We start from the raw sequence: 25,718 nt of genomic DNA on the forward strand, positions 1-25,718 counted from the left end.
GGTCGGCCTTAAGCACTAAACTGGTCTTTTTTGAGGTTGTAAGGTGTCTAATCCTGTCTTTGACCTCAACATCTTAACACAACTACTTTTTCTTTAATTTGAATAAACATGATGAATGTGGTACTGTAGTGTTAAACTTGTAGAGGCATTTTCTTCTTTTCAGTTTCTTTAAGATTTAAAAATGAATTCATGGAGGTAAATTGCACAATGACTTTTATGCTTTGATGCGGTGAGATTATGCAGGGGAGGTTGCAACTCCGTAGCTAAATGAAAATGCTATTACTCTGCCCATAGGAGATTTGTGTGATTAGAATATGAAACATATAAGAGGGAAAATGGAAAGAGAGGAGAGACTTTAGCAAAGAGTAGTAGACATGTGGACACTATTTTTTCCTTTCCTGCAGTCTGTCACTTCACTATGGCTGTTACCTAGACTACCTACTCTCACACTCACACACAGCATCATATATACGACACTAAGATGATTCAAGACGAGCACTCACTCTGTGGCTAGCGCCTGTATTTTATTGTACATGTTTTATTTATTTAAACCAGAGAGAATGAGATGGGCACAACCCCTGGAGAGTCTTGGGTCGATTTGTGGCTATTTTCAAATTTCGATTACATGCCATTTGCACAGTGTTGAATGGAATATAGCGAAAGTCTGCAAAAAAAAGTTCGGTCACATTTACTGTTAAAATTTCAGTATGACTTCCGGAAATTAGCTTCAGTGGCTAAGCTAGCGATAAACTTACGCTATTGGTCCTAGTGGTCGATTTGTGCCCCATTGAAACCCATTATAAACGCTATTTTTCACGGCAAAAAAATTACCAAGCCGACTGATTTTTCCAACACTGTGAAGGAAACAGATGTTTTTTAATTGAAGAACGGTCCAGTGAGCACCGCAGGAGAACTAACGAATAGCCAATTAGTGCTATAGATATTAACGCCACTATCCAGGGTTGTTTTAAATGATCAGAGCCTGCACCCCAAAGGGCTTGGCCACTTAATGACAAATGGAGGAACTTTGTGAACTGTTTTCACTTTGCTTGTTCCACCGTAAATCCACAGTGGCTATGAATCAGGATCTACTTGAAGAGATGATAGATTTAATTGAATGTACTGGTCTCCAGTGCAATTGTAAAAGACCTGCACGTCCACAATAGCAATTGAAAAATATATAAATGTAAGAAAACGTTAGTTTTGTTGGGCATGGCAAACAGACACATAACAAAATATCTGTACAAAAGCAAATTTTTGATCTCTAAATAAATTAATTAAAAGATCATAATCTAGCAGATCATTATGGGCGTTATGCACCCATTTTACCACACACATATGCACAACCCATAAAATCCAAACAGTTCTTTATGCCTGATGAGTTTGCCGAGGTTCATGATTTTATAAGATTTTGGATCACCACTTTTGAGGAGGAGAAGCAGTTTAAATATAAATCTGGCATTTCTAGGTAACGCTCTAATGGTCATCTGTATTCAGATTGGGGCCAGTTTGGAGCAGGTTGGACAATACGTTTTTGAGTTACAGCAATTTCGTGCTTCATGGCAAAATATCAAAATGGGCCATGCTGCCAGGGTCGCAACATTTGATGAAAAGTCACAGTTTTCAAAATAATATAACCTAAAGAGGCTGAGCAGATGGCTCTGGTCATTTCCTGTTGTCACTAGGTGGTGCTGTGACTGTTATTGAAAATTGGCATACAGGGGCGGACCTTTATCAAACATGATGAATCATAAATAACGTTTATGACAAACTGGACAAAGTGTCAGCCAATGACAGAAATTTTAAATCCCCACTTTAGCATCAAACTCTTTAGGTTTACTGACCAAAGATTAAGCTGATCCTATTAAAGCCCTTGGGCAGATTTTGAAAAAGTACATCACCTTGAAATTGCAAAAATGAGCCTTAATTTTTTTTTACCCCAATATTCTGTAAGAGGACATTACGCTCAGTTTAAAGCAAAAACATCAAAGATAAACATTTGCTTTACTTTCCATATTTTTCTTTGCTTTTAGACCGCACTGTGTAACTGTATGGAAATGATTTGTTTGAATTCTTATGGTATAATCTTTTCCTCAGGGCCCGTGCACATGCTTTGATTCCCTATCATAAATACACAGTACAACATCTCTCTGTCATGCTTCAGGACATACTCTGGATATGAATCTGTTGTTTTAAATAGAGGCCAATGTTTCTGCTTTCCAGAGACTGTCTGGGTCCCTGTTGCACTTTTTTGTATTGCCTACAGTTAAGTTCAAATTGTGCGCAGGTTACAGTGATTTTATTCTCAATGTGCAACTGTGAGGCAGAACACAGAGGTCATGCATTTCATCTGGTGTATTTGATTAACATACAGATGGGCTCAGAGCTATGTTAATGTATTCTGTAGGAGCACTAGTCCCAGTGTGAAACCACTACAGGTGTTAGCTTTGACAGGGGCATCCGATAATGGTGCTTGGCTGCACAAGTGAGGGCTGGACTCGTGGCCCGTGACTGTGGAGTTGTATCTGGCTCGAGAACTTACTTGAGAGCAGCAGGATGGCTGTAGGCTACGAGGGCCGCAGCCCACGCTACAACTTAAGCTGCTCTCTCATCCGCTCCTCTGTTTTTACACCTGTACTCACTTCTCACTCTCACTCAGCATACAAACAGCTCAGTGCGATGTTCTCATTGTTAACTTTCTGCCATTCTATGTTTCTTGTTTTGCATCTCCTGGGAGAAAACAATAATTTATTTTCAAATGCTAACAACAAGGAAATGAGCTGCTATTTGCTAAAGTACTCAATGGCATTGTCTATCTCTTCCCCTGCCTTTGAAGACTGTCCTAGACTCTAAAGATGTAAAGGTGGATTTATACGTCTGTTTAAGAGCGCAACACGTCTGCTGTGGATGCCTCATGTGTAGAAACTAAATGTTCTTTAGAGATGTATTTTATTTTTTCACAGTACCACCAAACTGTGTCATGCATTGTCAGGCCGGATGATTTAGTTTCAGTTTGAAGCTTGTCAGGCTTGCACAATTGCTTTCAGAAAAATAATAGCTTGTAGGTTGAATTAACAACTATTAGTGATTGATTGCAGACATTGAACTACACTAGTGCCCTCTTTTTTTAGAGTCTCAGAAGTAACTGGACAATTGACCGACAAGGAGTTTCCTGTCTGGGTGAGGTCTGCTGCTTTTTTATTTTATGAGCAAGTAATCAGAGAGAAGATCTGAAGTTGAACTGAAATGTAGATGCTCAGGGAAACTCTCAGTGTGAGGTCCAAAGACGTGTGGCTGTAGAGAGAAACCAAAAAACTTTAGGATTTAGGGCAAAATCAACAATCTGATACATTATTCTCAAAAAGAAGGGATGTGCTGGTCAACTCAGCAACACTAAAAGGCCTGAAAGACCAGGAACACTGTTGAGTAGGTGGGCGTATCATTGTCAAAGTCTAAAGAGATGCCTTCATCAATGGAAATACAGAAGGTTTACAACAAGGTGTAAACCACAGGTTACACTCAAGAACAGGAAGGTCAGATTAGACTTTACCAAGAAACATCTGAAAGATCTTTACCAGGATTTTATTTTGACAGATGAATCCAAGATCAACCGGAGAAGGAGAGAAACAGCTCACGAACTGAAGTACACACACATCATCTGTGAAACACGGTGGAGGAAATGTTATGTATGGCTGCCAATGGAACTGGGTCACAAGTGCTTATTACTACTTATTAATGGTGCGACTGCTGATACTTCTATCAGCAGTCGCACCAAGTAGTTGAATGAATCCTGAAGTATTCAAGGCTATACTCTGTGCTCAGACACAGCCAAATGCTGCATAAGTGGTCAGTTGGTGCATCACTGTGCAAACGGATAATGACCCAAAACATTCAGCAAAAGCAACCCAAAACTGAAGGTGTCTGCAGTAAAGCCCTAGCAGACCATCTGAAGGGAGGATAAACACAGCACTTGAGTTCTAGACATTTCAACTCAAGAGTCTCGGTGCAGTTGTTTTTGTCTGCACCCACGTGAATTTACTGGGTTCGCACCTGCCCTAAATCACACCTGGACCAAGTGGGAAAACCAATCAGAGTCCAAAGTGTAAGTTGGAAGGTGTGAAAATCACTTCTGGTTATCTGCTAAGATCTATTTCTCTTTCTCTCTATCTTCAGTTTTTATTCCAAAATAAAGAAGACCGTAGCAAAAGAGGATGACTGTGATTTAAAAATACACACACACACAAAAACTGAAACTGCTACAATTCTTTTGGTCAAATTGCACCTCCTGTTCATTTTTGAAATGCTAATCAAATGCTAAGAGGGAAGTCTTACTTTCTTTCTTTTTCTAAACTGGTAGAATATTTTTGCTGCTAGGGTAGTATTCAGTTTTTCCCACTTCAAACATCAATGAAACATGTTTGTGCTCAAGTTTTGTATGCATGCCTATTTTTAAGGAGAGCTTCACACACTCCTGAAACACACCTAAGGGGATTTTTTTTAACCCCAGACTCTGGTAAACTAACTAAATTATGAACAAAGTAGTAAATCTTGATAAGTGTCCGAGGCTTTTATACATAATCATGACTTACCTTCCTAAAGAAATACTGCGCACTTGAGCGGGGTGTTTCTATTTTCACAGATCAGCACTAAAGGATCATGACCCACATACAAAGGACTGAAAATCGAGAGGCATTGTGGGTGCTTCCTTTTAGAAATTGTCACCCTAGAGAAGTCCTACCAGAAGATTCGGCTAAATATAGCCCCCCAACATCAAAGGTCCTCTTTGAAATTTCATGTGTATGTGTGTCTGCTGCTCAGTCAGGAGCTCTGCCTGGGAGGGAGGCTAATCTGACGAGTACACAAGCCCCCATGCAGACAGACACAATCAAGAAGCTCTTCTCCTCTGGAGGTGCAGCACAAACAGAAACACAAAAATACTTTTTTGCGTAGACCACGGTGTTCCCTGCTGCTCATTTGCTCTTATCAGCTCACATGACTTACTCTCTCAGCAGGTTCCAGCTTGATGTTTTAGTTTTGACAGTAAATTTCTATTTGAGCATCTGAAAAAGTGCATACAGGGTGCCACTTTAGTTCATGAAATAGTCATGTCAGTATCATGTGCTCGAGAAATGAAAGGGTTCCTCTGAGTGAATCTTATGCGAACAAAGTCGGGCGCTGCAGTCCCCAGGACACCAGCTGATCATTGATTCTTTTCGGGGTTTGCTCTCTCCATTTAAGCACCAATAATCAACCTGTTAACAAGAAGAAATGAAAAGGTTTGACACGAAGGTTAACGGCATGCAGCTGGTTTGAAGTAAAGAAGATTTGTTTTGTTGTTCACAGCAAAAAAATTTAAATTAAGTAAAAAATTCTGGGATAGTTTTTGCCTTTATTTCAGAGCAAAATATTGAAAAGACAGATAATCTATCAACATAGAGACTGGGAATGACAAGAAACACACACAAAAAATGATTCAAGCGTATATATTTTCAATTGCATATTTTATTTTTGGACTCTATTACCATAGCTCTGCATGATCCATAGTTCAAAATGGTTCAGATTTATCTCATACTAGACCTTGCAGCTCCCCTTCAGTTTATCAGCATTAAAACATTTTAGCTCCTTTTCTTCCCCTGTTAAGCTAGCTTGCATCTTACTGGCTATAACGCATCAACAAAAGATTAAGCTTATTCAAACTTCATCATTGACTCTATGAAGAGCATTTATACTTGTGTGTGGTGTGCCTACTTTGCTCCACCGTTTCACTGTCAAAACACTAACGTTTTCTTCTGGAGAGTTCATTTCATTTTGAGCCAATTAAAAAAGCAGTGGCAGAACAAACAGCCAGAAATCAATCGGAGGAAACAAAGCTATGAAACAGGACACTCACAGACGATGTAGGCTAGGGAAGTGCACGTTAGGTTTCAGAAGGGTTTGCAGTTATCTAGATTTAAGGAAGATTTTAAATTCCATCTTTCTTTTAATATATTTTTGAGCCTTAATGTGATAAGGTAAGATAAAAAAGCTGGGCAAAAGAGCAGGGCTAACACACACCATAAATTTGAACCCGTGCCTTTGCCTACAATAACAACATGAGGCTGCTCAACAGAGTGAGCTAAACTTACACCCTAAATGCAGCATTTAACACTCGTTGGATGGGGCATCTGTGCACTTATCCAAAGCCAGATCTCTGTGCCTGATTCACCGTGGTGCATTCATGTCCCTTTGGCTACACAAAGTGACGTTTGTAGGTAAGCAAACTACGAAGATGTGGTTGTGTGCAGTCCTCCAAAACCCGACAGCATGTAGCCTACCAGGGATGATGCTATACGTAGGTTGAACGCTGACTAGTTGTAATGTGGGCTTGAACAGGGAACAGAGTGACTGACACAGACAGTAGACAGAAGTGTTGACTTTGACAACAAATTTTGATTTAGTTTTAGTCCTAATTTAGGCACCTAAGTTATTTTAGTCTAGTTTGAGTCAACTAAATATCATAAGATTATGATAGACTAAATCTAAAGTTGCTTTGTCATTTTTTACCAGCAAGTTGCTCCATACATTTAACAAAGCATCTCAGTTTCCTTGACAACAAAGACAAAATGTGTCTATATGTCAAATCTTCTCTTCCTCCCAAGCGCTGACATTTTGTCACGTTTTCATGAGCATCAGGAAGCATAGGAGCTAGTTGTTGTACTGTACTGCTTCCTGGTGGCAGAGAAAATGTGCCCGTCTAACCTTACAGCACCAGAAGATTACTTCTCATTGGATCACTTCCAAACTCGTTCCGCCTTTCTCTCATCTCTCCAGAACAGTTTGTTTAACTTTTTATTTGTTGACGGAAGTGTCAACACATTTCATCATACTTTTTGTCCTCATGCATAAATTTTTATTTAGACATCGCCTGGAAAACAAACAGTCGTCGATGAAAACTGTGACGACAAAATACTGTAACTTCAGTCTCAGGTAGAAGCTGAAGGACCAGCAGCAGATCGGTGGTTTCATATATTTTGGCAGTGATGACAGTAAATGGCTACATGTGGATAATGGTCTGCAAAGCTGTGGGTAGGCTCTGCATAGGACCAGTGCACAGCAAAGCCTTTCCTTTGACAGGACCATATTAGGGATATTGATTCTCTGAATTTATTAAGAACCAAGAGCAGACAAAAGTGTTTCAAACACTCTGAACATGAGCTTTTTGTTTACCTGTTTGCTTTTGTCCAAACTTCACTATTTAAAGCGGTGACCCCTTTTAACCCTTGGGTGCCCTGAAGATTAGGGGGTTTAAAAAATCTTAATTGGATTCAGATTTTTTCAGTTCCAAACTTTAAAATCTTAAGAAGTTTAAGCTCGGGCTGATGATGTTGATCACACTGTCTAAACGCTGACACATGAAAGAAGCAGACCTCAGTGAGTTCATACACCCCATGTGAGGCTCAGTCACGTCTGATGGCAAAGTTGTTTATACCTGATCCAAGTGGCAGCATTTCAAATGCGAATAGCGTATGCACTTTTTTGAATACTCTCTCCTTCAAAGCATTCAGCCTCACTCTTGTTTGTACATATGAGAAGTGATTGAAGTGATCAGACGGCTTGAGAGAAGATCAAACCCTCTTCTTGCTCTCTCACCTCCACGCGTGTTGCCAAAGAGGGCAAGATTTTCTGATTGTTGTTGCTGAAAAGTTCAAGTATAAAACACAAACCATGCAAATGTCTCTAAACTGCCCGATCTTGATGTTGGCCGACTTGCAGCCTCGAGAACCTCAAGGAGTTTTTCAGCCTTTAATGTAAACCCTTTAGGGGCAGTAAGATGAAGTAGGCTTGCTGATTCTATCCCCTTTCTTCTTATTCATGAAGTGAACCAAGAAAAACTAACAATTTCATCCTCTTGGGCTCTTAAGCATACCCATTTTTCCCACTTGGTAGTTTTAAGATCAGCTCTTTAACTGATGTAGCTCTGTTTATACAGTTAAAAGTGCAGTAATCTGTGTTTATGGAAACTGAAACCTGCGTACTTTTGGCTTTTCTTGGCCCACATCTACACAACACACAAACTTTTACAGGCGTTGTTTGAAACTTGTAATGCAGGAGCGATGTCATCTGGCCTCACATAAAGTCAAATCACCCCATGCTGCGTACAAGGGGCGATCGGTGGCACAACGCTCCGCCGTTAACTTTAAAACACACAGTTGGATACTTTATAGTCAGGCTTTAACAAGTGTGGTTTACAGGCTCTGCTTTAGTGTGAGTAACGCTCCCTCAGATGTGAAAACCCATTCAGCACCTCAGGGGTAGAGTGCTGCGTGTTATCACAGCTGGGATCAGTTTTAACTAGTCTAATTAGCACACAGCTATGAGAACGTATTTAGGAAGTCATTTGTACCTCATTTTAACATTGTAAACACTTTGACACACTTTGTTTTAGTAACTGGAGGAGAAATGATGGTCGTGACTTGACTTAAAATGCTGCTATCACAGGGTAAAATATTTTCACCGCACCCGTGTTCCTGTCAGCTGGCAGGACCGCTGCTCCTGTCAGGGAGTCCTCGACATGCTGTCAACTCCATGCAAATTGATTTGATTTCTCCTCTTGGTGTCCAAATTGCATCACTTAGCTCCTGAAATCATACCTTGCCACTTCTCCTCTCTGTTAAATATTCAGTCTCAGCTGTACAAAGGATGGGACAAAAAAAGGAATGTAAAGATAGGGAATTTAATGAATAGAGCTGGGCCTGGGTCAGCTTGTTCTGATCGTCTCGAAAACACTGAAAAAGACTCACCCTTAATCAAAGTCCCCCTCTCATTCAGTAGTTATTCACATTATAGCTCTTCTTGCTTATCTTCTGCAGGCACAACCAGGCAGCCCAAGGAAGGAGAGGTCCCGGGGGTGGATTATAATTTCGTGACCATTGACCGGTTTATGGAACTGGAGAAAAGTGGAGCCCTGCTAGAGAGTGGAACATATGAAGGTAAGGATTTATTTAAGACACGCTTAATAACGCGTATGATTGCGGCCATTCTTCTTTGTGATATTTCTATATTTTTTTAAGGAATGTATGCTTCAGTGTGGCACTATGGGTAGTTTTCAGCAGCTTGAATGAATGGGGCTCATCACCTCACGTCCACACTTCCCCCACACAAGTCTGCTTCCATTTATCCATCTTTTGGCTCTATGGAGATGAGAGTGAAATCTGACATGAAGGACACTAAAACCAATCTAAAGTAAATTCTCAATGAAACACACACACACACACACACACACACACACACAGTACGTTCATGCTGGCTTTTTCTTGGCTCCCTTGAGCCTGAGCTGCAGTGGCTCTTCAGGCTCCTAATCCAGACAAACAGATACTCTCTTCCATCTCTTTCCTGTGGTCAGACAGGCCTGAGGCTTAGATTTTAAACCACTCAAAAAGTCCAGCGCCTAGTTTGCCTGTCCACCTCCAACTCTCAGGAGACCCCTACCATTATATAGATAACACATAGCAGCCGACTTTCTTCTCTCCCACCTGACTCCAGTCTCTGTCAGCCTGCCGCCCCTGCAGGATGGAGCAAAAAAAAAAAAAGGAAATTGCAGATGGCCAATTTAATGGTCGGTTGCCAGAAGCAATGTTAGATCCTTTTGGCGATGGGAGCTGCCTTCCATGGGGAGAGGGAGACAGAGTTCCTTCTTGCGCGGTCGCTCGGCCATCATACAGCCTTTTATACATTTTAATAATTTAATGGCCAATTAGATGTGGAAGAAAGAAGGAAGGCATGAATTTTAAAGGAAAGAGCTGCCTGGTAAAAAAAGGAGAGAGGTTTGACTTGTTAGTAGGAAAAAAAATAGGAATTTCTCAGGTTCAATTCCTAGAAAACATTTCCCAGAGAAAAGCAAACATCCAAACATCCAAAGTCCAAACATCTTACTGTTTTGCTCTATTTTTTAACAAATATCTTTAATCAGCTGAGTCACAAAGTGAAAGAAACTCCAGTTTTTCTTCCTCAGTTAATTTCCACTTACTTTTTCACAGTGGTTATTTTAATTACATCCCTGGTGTTCTTCAACTTATAAAACAGGAGTCTGGGTGGTAATTTAATGATAGCGTAAAAATATGCCATTGCCATTCATTTTCATTATTCCAGCGTAATAAAATAATCTTTTTGTTTTTTCATGTTTTGATTGTGAGCTCTAAATATTACAATAACCGTACACCTTAGGTTATATTTGCTGTAATGATGAAGCTCGTCAGATAGATAAAGCCATCTGTTACACCATGTGAATGCCAGTTAGAGCCAACATTAACTACTAGGTAGTGAGTTCCAACCAAAACCAGCTGCAACATTTCTACATATATTGTTGCACAGAGCGATATGAAATGGACAAAATTAGAATAACTCGTGACTGTAATTTGAAATAGCTTTAGGGTTGGCTGTTATGGAAAGAGATGTTTACATTTACCACTCTTCCCCATCGAGGATGCCCCGGGGAGGGGCGTTACCTCTGCAGAATCCGGTGGGTACATGAAAAGTGTAGCTTAAGCTTTAAAAATTGCAAAAACAAATGCATTGGAGTGCGCCTGAACAAGTTTTACCAAAACAATGACAATAACTAAAAGGCAATGAAATAGCAAAATGTTATTTGTAAATGATGATGGGCAGGAGGAGTACTAGCAGATGATTTTGTTCAGCGGTGCAGGAGAGATCCTCACTTATCTGGATATGAGTTTGGTGTAGTCTGCTGAAGGAACAGAGATGCTGTGGCGGAGATGAGGTCTCCGAATAAACTCTTATCCGTCGTTTTTTCTTTTCTCTTTTTTTTGCTAAGAAAAAAATCCTTAACAGTATGGATACAAGATAGACATGGCCTTCAGTACCTAAAGGCTGCATTATTTTTAATGACCACCAGGGGGCTGGATCCCCTGGTTGCAAAAAGCTGTCCAGTTGTATAGAAGTCTATAGGAAAATTACTCTCAGCTGCCTTGCTGTGCTTTGTGTTCTGAGGACTTTGTTGGCTAAATCTCTAGTTCCAACTCATATTCAATAAAATATGAAGTTCATTTTGTAAATTATGGTTATTATTAGAGTCAGAAAGGAGGATTATTGCCAATGAGTTCTGTGTCAGATCCACCCCTTGCATGACAGGTTTACATAAGGGAAAACCTTCAGTGTGAAGCTTCATAACTGGACACTACCCACTCCGATCGCTGCGTCCATCTATTTATACCATCTCTGCTTTTATTTCATGATTGTGTTGTGACAAAGAAATCTCAGCTCCTCCTTCCTTTTGTTTCATTTTTGATCTTTTTTGTTAATAGCTAGGTTTCATTTGACGTAGACGTGACGTCGACGTAAAGCGCGAAATTTGACTGGCGGTCGGAAGTGAAAAAGATAAGCGCAAAATCACAGACAGACAGTACGCAAAATGCCTATGTCCTGTTGTGTTTACGGATGCTCCAGTAGGTCGACCCGAGAAACTGATAAACGGTATTTTAGGGTACCAAAAATAGCCCAACGAAGAGGAGAAAAATGGAAAATTCTAACCGAAAAACGTAGGAAAAAATGGATTTTAAATTTACGTTTACAGTCGGGAGGAGCAGAGTCTGCCAATGCCCGTGTCTGCAGCGACCACTTCGTCAGAGGTAATGTTATGTTTGCAAACGAACTTATTAGCATTAGGTTGTCGTTAAATTCTCGTTTACTTAGTGCTTTTAAGTTAGTAGTCTAATATTGACTTGATTGGGACTATAGGCTGCCCAAGTGCTTTGGATGACGAAGAGTCGGAGGACTGGGCTCCGACGGTCAATCTTGGCTACGAACGAAAACCCAGATCGGAATCAGTTCTCAAACGAGAGAAAAGAATGAAGCTTAAGGCAGAACAGCATCGATGTGCAGAGGCGATTTTGGATATGCAACAGACGGCTGAGAGCCCGGATTTGAGCCTACTTAATTAGGCTACTAACCCTGCCATACAATTGCAATGAGCTGCAATCACTTCTCCATCCTCCTTTGCAATTACCCAAGTCTTCAGAGGTGTCTCGTTAGACCTCTGAGAATGGTTTACCTTGAAACAAACAACTGTCACTCTAACGAAGTCCTAAGGATGTGGCATGTTTGTTGACGTTAAAGCCGCTACCGCTAACTGTTAGCGTGTTTAAGATAAAGCAATATAAGAACAAACACTCACCCTTGCAAACACCAAACTGTATCCATCACGGAGACGTTTTGTTCCAAGGTTGTGGACCCACCCGCTGACAAAAAAATTGTACGCCTCCAGACTCTTGAAAGCTTTCATTTGCTGCCTAGTGTAGTAAGAAGTCTGGAGGACCAAGTAGTTGGTGATATCCACAGCCTCGATAGTAGGCAAATCCTTTACTTCTGTGGTGTATTCGGACATTTTCAAAGAATACGGATCACGTCCGATATATTTTTTAACTATCTGTTTATATCTCTCCCGAGAAACGGGGTCTAAAGTTGCACAATAGCTGCTCTCCTGACTCTCCACAGTGTCCTCCATGTTTACTTCCGCCCTCCACTCAAAAATCGCGCTGCCTCCGCACGTCATCAGAACCACGTGACCGCAACCCAACTATTGAGGTGATTTCCTTCTGTTTTTTTTAAGAAAAGAAGTTACTTTCAGTAACACTGTAGACTTAAATCACCGTGGCTTTTAGATGTGACAGCATTTCCACCACTTACTCAAACTTCAAAGTCCAGGTTTCTGTGATGCTTCGAGTTATTTAAGTTCACACGCGGCGTATACTTTTTCCTCAGCTTCAGCTCATTAAGGGTCCGGGAATCGTGTCTTTGGTTCAGAGGTTCTAATCCCACCAGTCTCCGTAATCTCTTTAGAGCTGCTCGCTTCTATTTCTTATTGCAGCCCAGGGGCGGAGCGGGGGTATGGCTTACTGGGCTTAAGCCCGGGTTGTTTTGTCAGAAGCCCGGGGTCTTTTGGAGTGTAATTTTTTCATAGTTAGATGCCTGGCTGACAACTGTATAAAACAAAAACTACACACAATATTCGAAGCACATAGTGCACACTGTGGGAATTTACGACTGTGCGTGAATCCCCCCTGATATTGGTATGATCCGAGCTCAGACACTAAGCGGGGGGCGGGGCAGCTGCTGCCTGCGAGTGCGCTGTTGGAGAAACGCAGCCAGGCAGACAGAGGAGAACTGAAGTTCGACCAGGTACCAAAGCAAATCATTCGTACTGTACAAATAATGTAAATATGACGGTGAATCACGAAAGATTGATATCAAACTGATCACTTGACCAATATTACGTTACTCGCTCTTCAAGTGAATCAACAAATGGCGAAATGAAAAGCCGAACAACAACAAAGCTGTTTCTTTAGAGAGTCTTAGCTTACATGTGTTTATTTCATATTTTCAGTTGTTTCCCTCCATGGCTAAATAAATCGGTTTCAGTAATGCACTGATATACAAGAATGGACATAAGGAGCTTCTTTCAAAGAAAAACTCAGGTAGATGTTATTTTATATATTATGCTTTGTATGTTGTTCAGTATAAAATAAATAAATATTGAAATATCTTTTGAATTAGTTAAATGTCAGAATAAAGAGAGACAGAGCTTCTATTTTTTATCACTTTCATCAAATTTAGGAGTACATGTACACTAAGTTTATTGTTAATTAATAAGAAACTGCAGACGATTCCATCCTGAGCTGAAGAAGCTTCTGATAGGTTCGTAGAGTCCATGTGAGTAAACTGGTGGCACAGCTGTGGATGCATACAAGGCAAAACACAGAGCCTGTTTCTGTGACATGGGAACATCAAGAGATGTCAACAAAACACCAGGAAGAGAACTGTGGAGCTCCATAAGTGTGGCTCAGTTTGAATACAATTTGGTGCCATTTGCAATTAAGAAATACAGACAGTTTCTCTCTTTACTCTTAAAGTTAACAAATATGTTTTTATATTTATCAACCTAAAAAAAAATAAACATTTAGTCTAATTTGATGTTACAATTAAAAAAGTGTTTGTGTGTAAATATCTGGTTTCAACTGTATATTTGATGATTGTCAGCACAAAGAAGGAGAGAGGAACACACAGAGAGAGGTGAAACAAGAGCAGGTGAGACTCACATGTTAGTCAAATGGTTGTTTACCAGAAGTATCACCGTATCACAGGACCTCATGTATCTCGTACCTAGTGTTTCTTTTTAGGTTTACTATTTTTCAAATTCTATATTTATTAAGTTCTGCAGGCTTGTTTGCACAACAAGACTAAATAATTATATAAACTTTTCTCAATCTAAATATTGTACTTTGGTAGAATTAAAAAATAAGTGTAGTGCAGGTCTATGATGATTTTTAGTGCTGCTATCATCTAGTTCTGATTCTGGTTCTGTCTTGGTTAAGTCCCAAGTAGTCCTGATTTTGAACTGTTGTAGTCCTGTTTTAATTCCGGATCAGTTCTGGGTCTGGTTGAATTGGGGTTTAGTCCCTGTGTCTTGATACAGCCCTGATTTTGTTCTGCCTTGCTGCTTAATTAAAAACCTAGCTTAAGGTGTCCTGTATATGTGATATATTTTTTTCCTATATGAAGTCATTCTTTTTTGAACAAAACTCAAAACAGAGCCAATTAATCTTTCAGTCATTTCTACCTATTCTACCTATTCTAAAAAAAAAAAAAAATCCCACATGCATACTACCCTTTAGGGCTAAGCCCCAGGTGTTTCAAATGTCTGGCTCCGCCTCTGTTGCAGCCTTTAGGTTTTTCACAATGTGAACATGATGTTTCAATAGGTGCTTCTTCATGTTTCCCTTGATATATGTGTAAAAATTTGTCTCAGATGCTTGAGCCTAGTTAATTGCGCATAAGCAGAGCCTTCATGTGCTCTAGCAGGCACACTTGAGTGGATGAGGTCACCGATTTAAAAGGAAGCCTCCAAGGAAAGTAGTGTCTGATCTTTTAAGTGACAGAAGAATCTCTCAGACTTTGGATGAATATAATCCAATGTCTCACTCTCTCTCATCTGTTTGTTGTGCGAAAAACTCGAAAAGAAAAAGTCCGGTCAGTCACATAAAACTTGCAGTTTTTTCACTCTGCATGAAAATGCTTTTAGAAGCTTGAGACTTGCAATGGCTTAAGGAAAGACTGTAACTTTGTGGTTTTATTGGTCACTTCACATCTAAAAATGCCAGCACACTTTTTTTTCCCTTAGGTTTTGAGGTATTGGCTCTTCCAGTTACCCTTTGTGTGAGCCTTTTATAGCATTTTCCAGCTTTTTGGAAGAAAATGATTTATCACATTAAATCTCAACAGCACTCATTAAAATAAAAAATATATAAATCCATAAACATGAGGTTATGAGGTTTTCACATTGACTGATGGAGACTGTCAACAGTACTGGACTGCTGCCAGTACTTAAACTGAATGACAGTAAAATGTAAAATCAACTTAGACGACTGTGGAAGGAGCTGTTGCATCACAGCCAAATGAAAACCTGCAGTTCCCAGAGGTGGGGAGTTGGTTCTGAGCAGAGACCGAAACTAAGAGAGCGAGAGAGAGATGGTTATTATTCAGTCCAAGTCATGCAGAAACCCATAGTTATATTCCACGGAAATCCAGGCACTGGGCTAGTAAGTGATTTATATGCAGAGGAGGTAATGGAAGAACTTCGCAATAATAAATATGCTGTTCTTTAAATGGTTGCGATTAGCTCGCAATTAGATGTGTGCAGGTCAAGATTACTTTGCAAGTGTGCACGTCTTTGTGCAGATGATGGTGAATTAGCTGGAACAACATCTCAAGTGCAGAACTCATCTGACATTACAAGGCTAACATCCTAACCCGCTCTCGCTTCTCTCATCCTTACTTTCTTTATTCCGTGCCCGTTCTGCTGCCTCTTTGCATCTACATTATGTACACAGGAATTATTTTTCAGTGCTGCTTTTCCTTTATTAAAATTTTATGGAAATGCAGATTTTATTTTTTTTAATGTCATGTCATCTCCTGGGATTAACAGAAGCAGATATATTTACTTTTAAGACACTTAAAAAGGGGGGGGGTCCAACATGTTTCCTTCTGAAGTACTGAGGTTCTTCCCAGTAGAGAGGGAGAGGATAAAATGGGCCAAAATAACAGCTCTTCTAGTTGCTTTCTTATATATTAGCAAACCTTTAACTAAACGTGTTCCTTTAAACACCAAGGTAAGCAATGAACCCTGAAACTGTTCAATGGGTCTATATTTTAGAGTGTGTGTGTGTGGTTAGTTTAAAAGGTTTGGGGAGCTCTGATTTGCATAAAATAGGCTAAATGTAAACTTGATTCAAATGGGGAGAAGCCAAATCAAATCCATTCAGTGAAACTGCAACACTTTGGCAACAGAACGCATTTCCCAGCTGCTGTCGTAGTCAGTGATTGGGAAGTGTGGAAATCACAGAAGCTGTGGACATATACCATCAGAGTGAGGCTGCGCTTTAGCCAAATGTTGCTTTGATCTAAAATTTGCATTTTAAGATGTCCAGAGCTTGTCAGTGATATCCATCTTTTAGATCCCTTCATCCTGCTCTCATTTTCACAGGGAATTTGACAACTTGGTGATATTATGTGATGTATGAGAATCTAAAGTTCCTTTGCACTCTACTGTACGTCTATAGCTAAACTTTGTTTTCCAGATAACTTTTACGGCACCCCAAAGCCTCCGGCTGAGCCCAGCGCTCTGCTGCTAAATGTAACGGACCAGCTGCTCCCGGGCGCCAGACCCAGCTCAGAGGGCAAGAGGAAACGCAACAAGTCAGTCAGCAACATGGAAAAAGCCAGCATCGAGCCCCCCGAGGAGGAGGAGGAGGAGAGACCCATTGTCAATGGCAACGGTGTTGCTGTCACCCCAGGTCAGTCCCGACAGCAACCTCCACAGACGCACAGAGGCAAAGGTCACTTCTGCCGAAGGCTTCATCATGACAGCAGGGTCTGAGGTCACGCTTGGGCTCAGTCTGATCTGCATGTTACAGCGACAGTCTCTTTAAGGGCGGTTGCCTAGCAACAGATGCAGGAACAGATTGTTTTTACATGCATTTCTTTGAAAATGATTTTACGGCAGATTATCACTTTTAATTGGTTACACAAATATCTTTATATGTAGTTTAATGACGTGATATATAAACAGTGAACGGCAATTCGCTCTCGCAGTGATTACCTCTGCGGCACAAACAGTTTATGATTAAAGCATTAGTGCTGCTGCTCTCTAGAATTTGATATCATTCATTAGGTACCATTTTTAATAAACAGTGTCTCAGAACAGATAGCCAAGGGGCAAACACATATTTTGCTCCCCAATTCAACAAAAGCCTGTAGGCTGTTTAAAAATCAACAAGGGCATTTTATTAAGTGCTTTCTCTCATTTGTGAATCAGCCCTGTAGAAAGTGCTGTTATCCTCTTTGTAAATACAGAAAATTGGCAGAAAAGGGGTTTAACATTCTGTGTAACAAGGCCAAACCTCTAGAGCTTGTCGTTATCCATAAACTGATAGAGAAAGGTGCCATTCTCTGCACTGAAAGACTAGACTAAAAAGACGTATCTAAGTATACCTTCTAGTGTGTTCACTTGTTATAACACGTAAACACACAAACACAGATACATGGAGTTGCTCCGTCACGCACTGAAACCCGTGATCACATGAATAGGCGATCATAAAAACACCATTATGAGTTCGAATTTTGTGATTCCAAATCCAGAGCCACGCTTCGGTCCTGTGACTTTCTAAGATGGTTTCATGGCCTCAGGAAAAGACTTTCACTGCACAGCATCAGTCAGAGCAGCACAGAAGCTCAAGGAGTCTGAGTGCTGATTTCAGCTGATCCCTGCACTTACTTTTATATTGTGCTGCAGCTGTATTTTTGGATGTAATTACGGCTATATACTATGGAGCTGTTAAGGTGATATTTTGAGAAGGGAAGTTTGGTTAAAGGATGCAATATTGGTTTCCTTTTGGCAACGAGGTCAAACAAGGTAAGATTCATGATTTGCGGAAGAAAAACAAACAGAAAATACTCAGATTAAATGTTCTAAGGGTGAAGTGATGATTTTCCTTTAAATATCATATTTGTTTTACTGGATCAGAGACATAAAATACCTGAATTGATGAAAGGAAATCAGAAGCAAAAAAAAGTTTAAAAAGTAGATTGTGTGTTTTTTTGCATGTTATTTTACACTTTGACTTTACTTTCATTTTGTCTGGAGCCTGCCGGACATTGCTGTGGATGATAAAATAATATAAATCTCTGACATTGTGATCTCATTAAAACCCAGCATGTAAAAGCTAAGACTTTGACACAAGACCTACTGTATGGTAGTCAACTTTTAATGAAGCTGACATGATTTATGTTTTTACCTGCTTATTAACAGTAATCTCAATCTAGTGGTAGTGGGGGTTTCTTAAAAAGGTTTTTGTCATCTTTGGAGACCCCAAACTGAAGCAGAGCACCACTTTTATGACCAGAATGCCATCGGTTCAAATTTGTACATGAAGTGTTGAAAAGTTTTTATAAATCAAGAGTGGAAATATCTTCAGCAATAGTGAGATGCTCAAAAACGTCATGCTGAGGCATGTTGTTTGTTAAAGTGGGCAGCTTCTCTCGGCTCAGGAGGAGTTTTGTCTCTGAAAGGGACCGAGTGTGGGCTGACCAGGAGAGCAGAAGGGGAATCAATAGAGCACAGCAGGCTCTGTGATCTAAGCAGATCACTACCTCGCGCTTTCCCTCCCATAGATTATCTCTCAATCCGCTACTTTCATTTGTCCCCTCTTCACTTCCCTCCACCAAACCTCCTCTGGGATGAGCTCACACTTGCCATCTCTTTCTCTGTCTTCCCATTTTTCTCTCGCTAACACTTTCACACACTGCCACAACTCAAAGTAGGGCATCACCGCCTGCTACTTTCTCAATCTCTATTGTCTCCTCTGATTTATTCATCTTTCTGTCTTGTTAACCTCAATCACTCCCTCTGTTCCCTCCTGTCTTTCCCCAATGTCATCACTTCCTCTCACCTTTTTCTAATCAGTCTTTCCTCTTTTTTCTGCCTCCACCCCAGCCCCTTCTCTCAATCAGTCCCTTCACATTTTCCACACTTCAGCTCCCTTGTCTTTCACTCTCCTCGCCCTCCCCCGTTCCTCTCCGATGATAATGTCATGCCTGACTCATCTTGTCCTGTTGTCACCTCAGAATCAAGTGAACATGAGGACAAGAGCACAGATGCTTCAGGGGACGTCGGCCCGCAGATCAACCCAGCAGAGGCCCCGAGCGAGGTACCCAAAGATGATGGACAGATCCCGAAGATGGCAGTGCCCAAACCAGATGAGAACGATGAGCTAGGGCCGCTGCCAGACAACTGGGAGATGGCATACACTGAGAAAGGAGAAGTCTACTTCATAGAGTAAGTGTTTGAATGATATATGCATTCAGACTTTTCTCAGATATTCTTGAAATTGATGATGTTTATAAGTGATTTTTAAAGACCTCAGCAGGGTGTAAAGTGACAAAAAAACTTTAGCTAAAAAAACGTTCTTCTTTTAAAGTAAGGTCTCTGAAAAATGAGCAAAATATAATTTTCTAGAACTTTCCTTTCCTTCACTTTTGTTTTTGCCATTTTTAAAGTATTATGTTAAAAAAAAAACTTATATCAAGCCTGTTTTGATGATACATGTAAACAAAAAAACTTTTAAAATTGGAATTTGAACGTTGTTTTGCATTCCCGTAGTTATTGGAATATTTTCTTTTACCGTCAGCCATTTGTTGTGTGCAGCTGTGGACAGAATGGATATCTGTACAAACTCACGTCACAATAATTATAAATCCTTTAATATAGCAGTCCTCAACCTTTTTTGTGCCGCAGTATATGTCCGTCAATATTTTCATGGACCAGCCTTTAAGGTGTCGCGGATAAATACAATAAAATAAAACCAGTACTGGTACCAAAAAAAGAAGATTTATTCATAACACACAGGAAAAGACCCAGGGAAACCAAGTTAACGATAAAAACGATTTTTTTTTAAAAACTATAAAAATCGATAAAACCATAAATTTCACACCTGCCTCAACAATCGCGGCCCCGTACCAAACGACTCACAGACCGGTCCGTGGCCCGGTGATTGGGGACCGCTGCTCAAATATATCAGCTGACCATTGATGTCAGCTGATATTACTTCACCAATAAAAATATCTGCTTGCCAATCATCTGTTTGTGTTGGCTGCATGTTAAAAAATATCATGGCACGAAAAATTATCGGTATCAACTATGAGACAAACTGTTGCTTTAAACATTGGTGCTGGGATTATACAAGAATTTCATTAAAGGCATTGCTCTGTAATAATAAGCAGCTTACACATTTCTTAAAAACAAAAGTAGAAAAATGAACAAATTGATAATCGATTGAACTGATTGGACAGGTTGACAGGTGAAGTCAGGCATGGACTATAATGCTCAGAAACAACATTGTGATCTGTAGTGAGAGTAGGGACCAGGTGGGAGAGAGTCTGGTGAAGTGGGAGGTATGCTCTGGGGAGAAGAGGAAGGCAGGTGGAAAGGTGAAGTTGCAAGGACCACAGGTAGTGAAAGTTGAAGGGGTTTAAATACTTGGGGTCAACCGTCCGAAGGAACGGGCAGTGCCAAACCGAGGTGAGGAAGAGAGCGCAGGTAGGGTGTAGTGGATAGAGACGAGCGTTAGATGATGTATGGTTTGGAAACAGTAGCACTGACATAAAGACGGGAAGCTGAGCTGGAGGCAGCTTGTTAAGATTTTCAATGGGAGTGACCGGGATGGACGGGATTAGAAATGAGTACATCAGAGGGACAGCTCTGAATCTGAGCGCCATACTCAGAGATCATGTCATTTGCCTTACATCCTAAGAAGATTGCTAAAGATGTGGTCACTTTATGTTTTCAGCACTGTTTAATTGCCTCTGTGCTCAGCACACACACACAGACTATATGTGATACATGGTGGTTTTAAAGATTTAAAGCTCCCCAGAAATACCTTGCTACGTAGAACTCTTATGAACGCTCTAAAGTTTAATTCATTGGAGTTGTTAGTATTTTACAGCTGCAGTAAAACCATGGGGTGAATTTTTATTACATAAGAATAATTGAGTTGCTGTGTGTTTTTGCAGTGGTGTGGTGGGAATTGCGTGTGCATTTGAGTTCTTGTAAAACATTAACAAATGTAGATATAGCAGAGAGGGGGTTTTGCAATTGCGAAAAAGTTTGGGGGCTTTTCTGCACCAGTTGATCATTTCAGTGATTAGGAGAAATCTCTCCGTAGAATCAGCTGAATCCCAGCCTGCTTGAGCGCACTCTTTTAACTGCTAGAAGCTTCGCAGCAGCACCAAAGTAAGAAATGAGACAGGGTTGTCAGCTAGCCAGGCACATGTTGTCTCTTCATGTCTATTTGCCACAGATGCAAACTTTTAATTCCTATCCTCTGCAGACAACTCGCCATATGTCTCCTACCCCAAACAGAGAAACCTCATGCTCCCACATCCATCAAGCACATTACACAACTAATTCACTTAGCCTACCGCATTTATAGCATCAAGGGGTTTTTTTCTACGCATAAGTGATGCCAGGAGGATGCTTGTCTTTGATTGGCCTCCAAATAAGATCAATTCGTTTACCTACTGCTCTTGAAGTGAGGTGTCTGAGAAGAGGAATAGACGGAGGAAGAGGGAAGGGAAAAAAAGTGATTAAAAATAGCAAAGGCGGAAAAAAGAGAGGGTGACAGGGAGGACAAGAAAATGAGTAAGGAGGTAGTACGTTTTATATACTATAGGTAGTAATGGAGAAGAAATGACTGAAAGGCTAAAGTAGAGGAAAGAAAAGAGAATAAAAAGCTCTGATGAAAAAGATTCAACATTTAAGCCAAAGACTTTAACTTGCACTGAAGTTCACTTCATGCTCTTCTGTATTTGGCATGAAGCTTCTTGTTCCTCTTTTATCTGTCCATTTTTTTCTACTCAGGCTTCTGTTCATAGCTCAAAGGACAGCAATGCACCATTCAATCAGTCTGTTACTTTGGTCCAGACTAAAATACCTCAATACACTTTGAGAAAAAATCTACAATGAAACAGCTGTGATTTCTGGCAAAGATGCAGTTTCAACCTTGTAAATATATAAAGATCTCTGCTCTGACATGTTTTGCCTATAACTAATTAAACAATTAATTGATTGATCAAGAAAATATATATTTTAATGAAATGTATTTATTTATTTTATTTATTTTCAGTTATTCAATTTCAGTTATTTGTATTTAAAATAACTGATTTGTATGACAGAAACGCCTTGTTCTGTGCAGCATTTAATACTAATCAGCAAATGTCAACATGTTAACTCAGTTAATTAAGCTAGTCACAGCGCAAACACAATGTTGCAGGGCTATAACAACTATCTGGTTGTTCTACGTAGTTTTTTTTATATATATTTATTTTAATTATTCTAATATTCCAGCAATTAGTATTCTGGATAAACATCATCATCCAGCAGGTTGTTGGCACTCTTTTGGGGTTAGGATGTATTTTATCCATATAAAAGCAGAAGATTTTCCCTTTCAAATAAAATTATATACTTTAACAGCTATACAAGTTAGCCTAACCCTAACCTTGTGTTTTATTTTTTTATTTAACCTTTATTTAACCAGGAATGTCCCGTTGAGATCAAAAACCTCTTTTTCAAAAACCTCTTAATATTGAGTAAATGACTAATTTGAAAAGACACCGAGAACCAACAACAATTCGGCAGCTGTATAGAGGATGTTCTTATTTTTTAGCTTATTATTTCAGTTTAATATCCTGTAAATTATGCACTTGGCTATCAGATTTACAGTCTTAGCATCGAGCTGTGTGCTGTTTTTGTGGTCTGTGGGCTTTGTTTCTGGATTTTGTTTAGTTTTTTGCATCTTGGGAAGTTTTCAGTTCTCATTTAGTCCTAGTATTTTGAATCTTCCTTTCTAGTTGTATTTCATTACTGTTTCTAGTATTCTCATGTGTTTCCTTTTGTCTATCCTCCTGTATCTTTCCCATGTGCCAAGCTCAGTCTTGCGTCTGATTCCCTGGTTGCTGTCGCTTACTCCGTGTTGCACTTTGGCAGTTAGTTGTCTTTTGTGACTTACTTTTAGTTTTACTACCTCCCCTGTGATAGTGCTGAATCTGTGAACCCGTGTCTTCTTTCCTCCCAGCTGTGTCTTATTTCCTGATTAGCCCTCAGTGTTTTTATGTGTATAAATAGCCACAGTTTCCCTCTCTCTTTTGCCTCAGTGTCCATTAACCCTGTTGGTGTGTTTCCTGGTGTTACTCCTGTATGTATGGTACCTTACGGACTCTATGCCAATAAACAGGAGTTGGGTTTTTTTTTTCTGTTTATCTTGCCTGCTTCCTGACTCTGCATTTGGGTCCTAGCCCCACATTCCTAACAGCGATAAGCTCTATGGAGGTGTTAACAGAGACTAAAGGTGTTTTCACATCTGCGCTGTTTAGTCCATTTAAATCCAACTCTGGTTCATTTGTGCTGATTTGACCAGACTTGCACTCAAGTGCATCAAGAGGAGCAGTTCAGCAGTTTGTCTCAGGTCCGTTTCTAAACGAGAATGTTTCCTTTATGTTAACATGATCTACTCATAATCTGACCTGGGTACCAGCTGCATGCTGTAAACTGTAAGAGTAAACCAACTCTAGCCCCTGGCTGAAAAATAAGTCAGGGACTCACTTAGTTGTGTTATCCACCAGGCCAGACAAAAGCGACTACTTCTTGTATTTTATTTTGTTGCTGTGTGGTCTGAGAGTTCTCACGTGGTTTGTTGTGGCACAATTAGGTTTTCTTGGAGTCTGTTTGGAGTTTTATTTTTGTGAAAAGCAACCAAGCCACAGAGAAAAACTACTAGTTCACAAAGTCACCAGCTGATTCAGACGAGAGTGAACAAAGTGTGTCGGTGTGAAAACGCCCTAAAAGAAGCTGATTCATTGCACTTCAGTGAATCAGGTGAGAGAAACATGCCAGACTACTTTTTGCTCGGTGATTACTTTTGTGTTTTTCCCTTTGTCTTCTTTGTCATCAACAGACCATCACTTAACTTAACTTTATTATCTCTATATTTTGCATTTTGCATGTTTTCAAGACTGTTCCTCTCTGTAAATCTATATGTGTTTGACGCCTAGCTGCAAAGAAAATATCCTGCGGGAAAACACAAAAGTTAAAAGTATTAAAGAGAAAAAAAGATATAAGAAGGTCTCCTCGCTGCATCCTCTTCCTTTATCTTCTCGCTTCCTTTATCTTTTTACTGTAGGCATTTTCAACACCTCCCCTGACTTTTCCCTTCCTACTATTGTTCTGTCATCATGAAGGGAGGCCATTGTGGGTCCAGAGCTTCAGACAAGCCGCGTAGATGCATTGCGCTTCCCTGGCACATCATCATATCTGATCTAGATCCAGCTCTCTGCCTGGGGCTCTGGCTGAATCTGCCAAGCCCACAGCTGTTCCTCTCCATCACTCCCCCAGTCACCCCTCTATCCATTCCTATCCCTTCTCCTCTCCTCCTCCCCCACCCGCTAATGAGAGACAGTGAGCAAATTAAAAGTATTGATTGCCATTTTGTTAACCTAAAGCATTTTTCGTCTCTCTTGTCACCTTTTTTAGACGCAGGCACTCAAGAGAGTCTCATCTTTCCTCTCTGAAATGATTCTCTGGCTGAATTAAGAATCCACCAACCTCCTTCTCTCTCTTTGTGCCAAGTCTCCTCTCTCTCGCCATCTATCACACTGCCTCTCACGCTCTCTCTGTCTTTTCTTCACAGCCACAACACTAAGACAACATCGTGGCTGGACCCGAGGCTAGCCAAGAAAGCAAAGCCGCCCGAGGAATGCAAAGAGGATGGTGAGTACAGCAGCTCCATCGTCTATTCGTTTTTCCTCTTTTATGCTTTTCTGCCTCTTACATTCACTGATGCTAACTACACACTGGAATGTAAGTTGCTCACGGCATTAATTTCAAGAGATTAAAATCTTGCCTGTTGCTCTGATGAGCTGCATAGTGGCATGATTTCCTGCAAGTCGGTGGAAGGACATTTGCTAAATTGTGTACGCTGGTACAGGATTTGTATGTTTTAGGAGTTATGTAGAGGCAGCGCTAATGTGTGTGGCAGCCCGCGCTGCAGTTGATAGGAAGCCCCGTGATATGTGTGCTTAAAACCCAGGACCAAAGAGACTGGAGGTTACAAAGACTTCTTTATTCTCAACCGAGCGAGATCTGAAGTGTCCTTTATCCACCCACACACTCGATAAACACACAACAAAAAGAAAGGAGAGAGATGAATGTCAATGCATTTTTATAGACAAATACAAATACACAAGTGAGTTGTATCTTTCTCTTTTTTTCTCACATCCAGCCTTCCTGCTTCCCCTTTCTTTTTGTGCGTGACCAAGAGGGGGTTTATCAACTGAGTTATAGGCGCTGCGGGAGCAGTGCAGTTGAATATGAGTTGAATATGAATAATAGGATGGACAGAGACAGAGAAGAGAAGTGACTACCTTGCTTACTTGTTTCTCTTTTCAGTGCATGCTTGTTTATGGTGGGAGGGCAGCAAGGTTTTTTCAGGATGCATATTCCTGGAAGCACATAAATACATTGGACACTGAATGAGTGTTCAGACGGCAAGTCATGTGAGCAAATGACACCTCGCACAGACTTGGCACAAATTATTGCCAAAGTGCGCAATGAACTTGTG

General features: G+C 40.4%; 1 protein-coding gene across 1 annotated transcript in view; it reads left to right on the top strand.

Moving 5' to 3' along the window:
* Positions 1-25,718, top strand: part of magi2a (membrane associated guanylate kinase, WW and PDZ domain containing 2a) — a 284,527-nt gene that overhangs the window by 180,508 nt on the left and 78,301 nt on the right. The window contains exons 3-6 of the mRNA XM_085375635.1: positions 8,850-8,969; positions 16,629-16,844; positions 19,174-19,384; positions 24,789-24,868. Of these exons, the coding sequence (XP_085231761.1) occupies positions 8,850-8,969; positions 16,629-16,844; positions 19,174-19,384; positions 24,789-24,868 (627 nt within the window). The remainder of the gene's footprint in view (positions 1-8,849; positions 8,970-16,628; positions 16,845-19,173; positions 19,385-24,788; positions 24,869-25,718) is intronic.

This window comes from Diplotaxodon limnothrissa, linkage group LG17, assembly GCF_057381915.1.
Source record: "Diplotaxodon limnothrissa isolate DT_005_m linkage group LG17, D_limnothrissa_male_GT1.1, whole genome shotgun sequence".
Lineage (NCBI taxonomy): Eukaryota > Metazoa > Chordata > Actinopteri > Cichliformes > Cichlidae > Diplotaxodon > Diplotaxodon limnothrissa.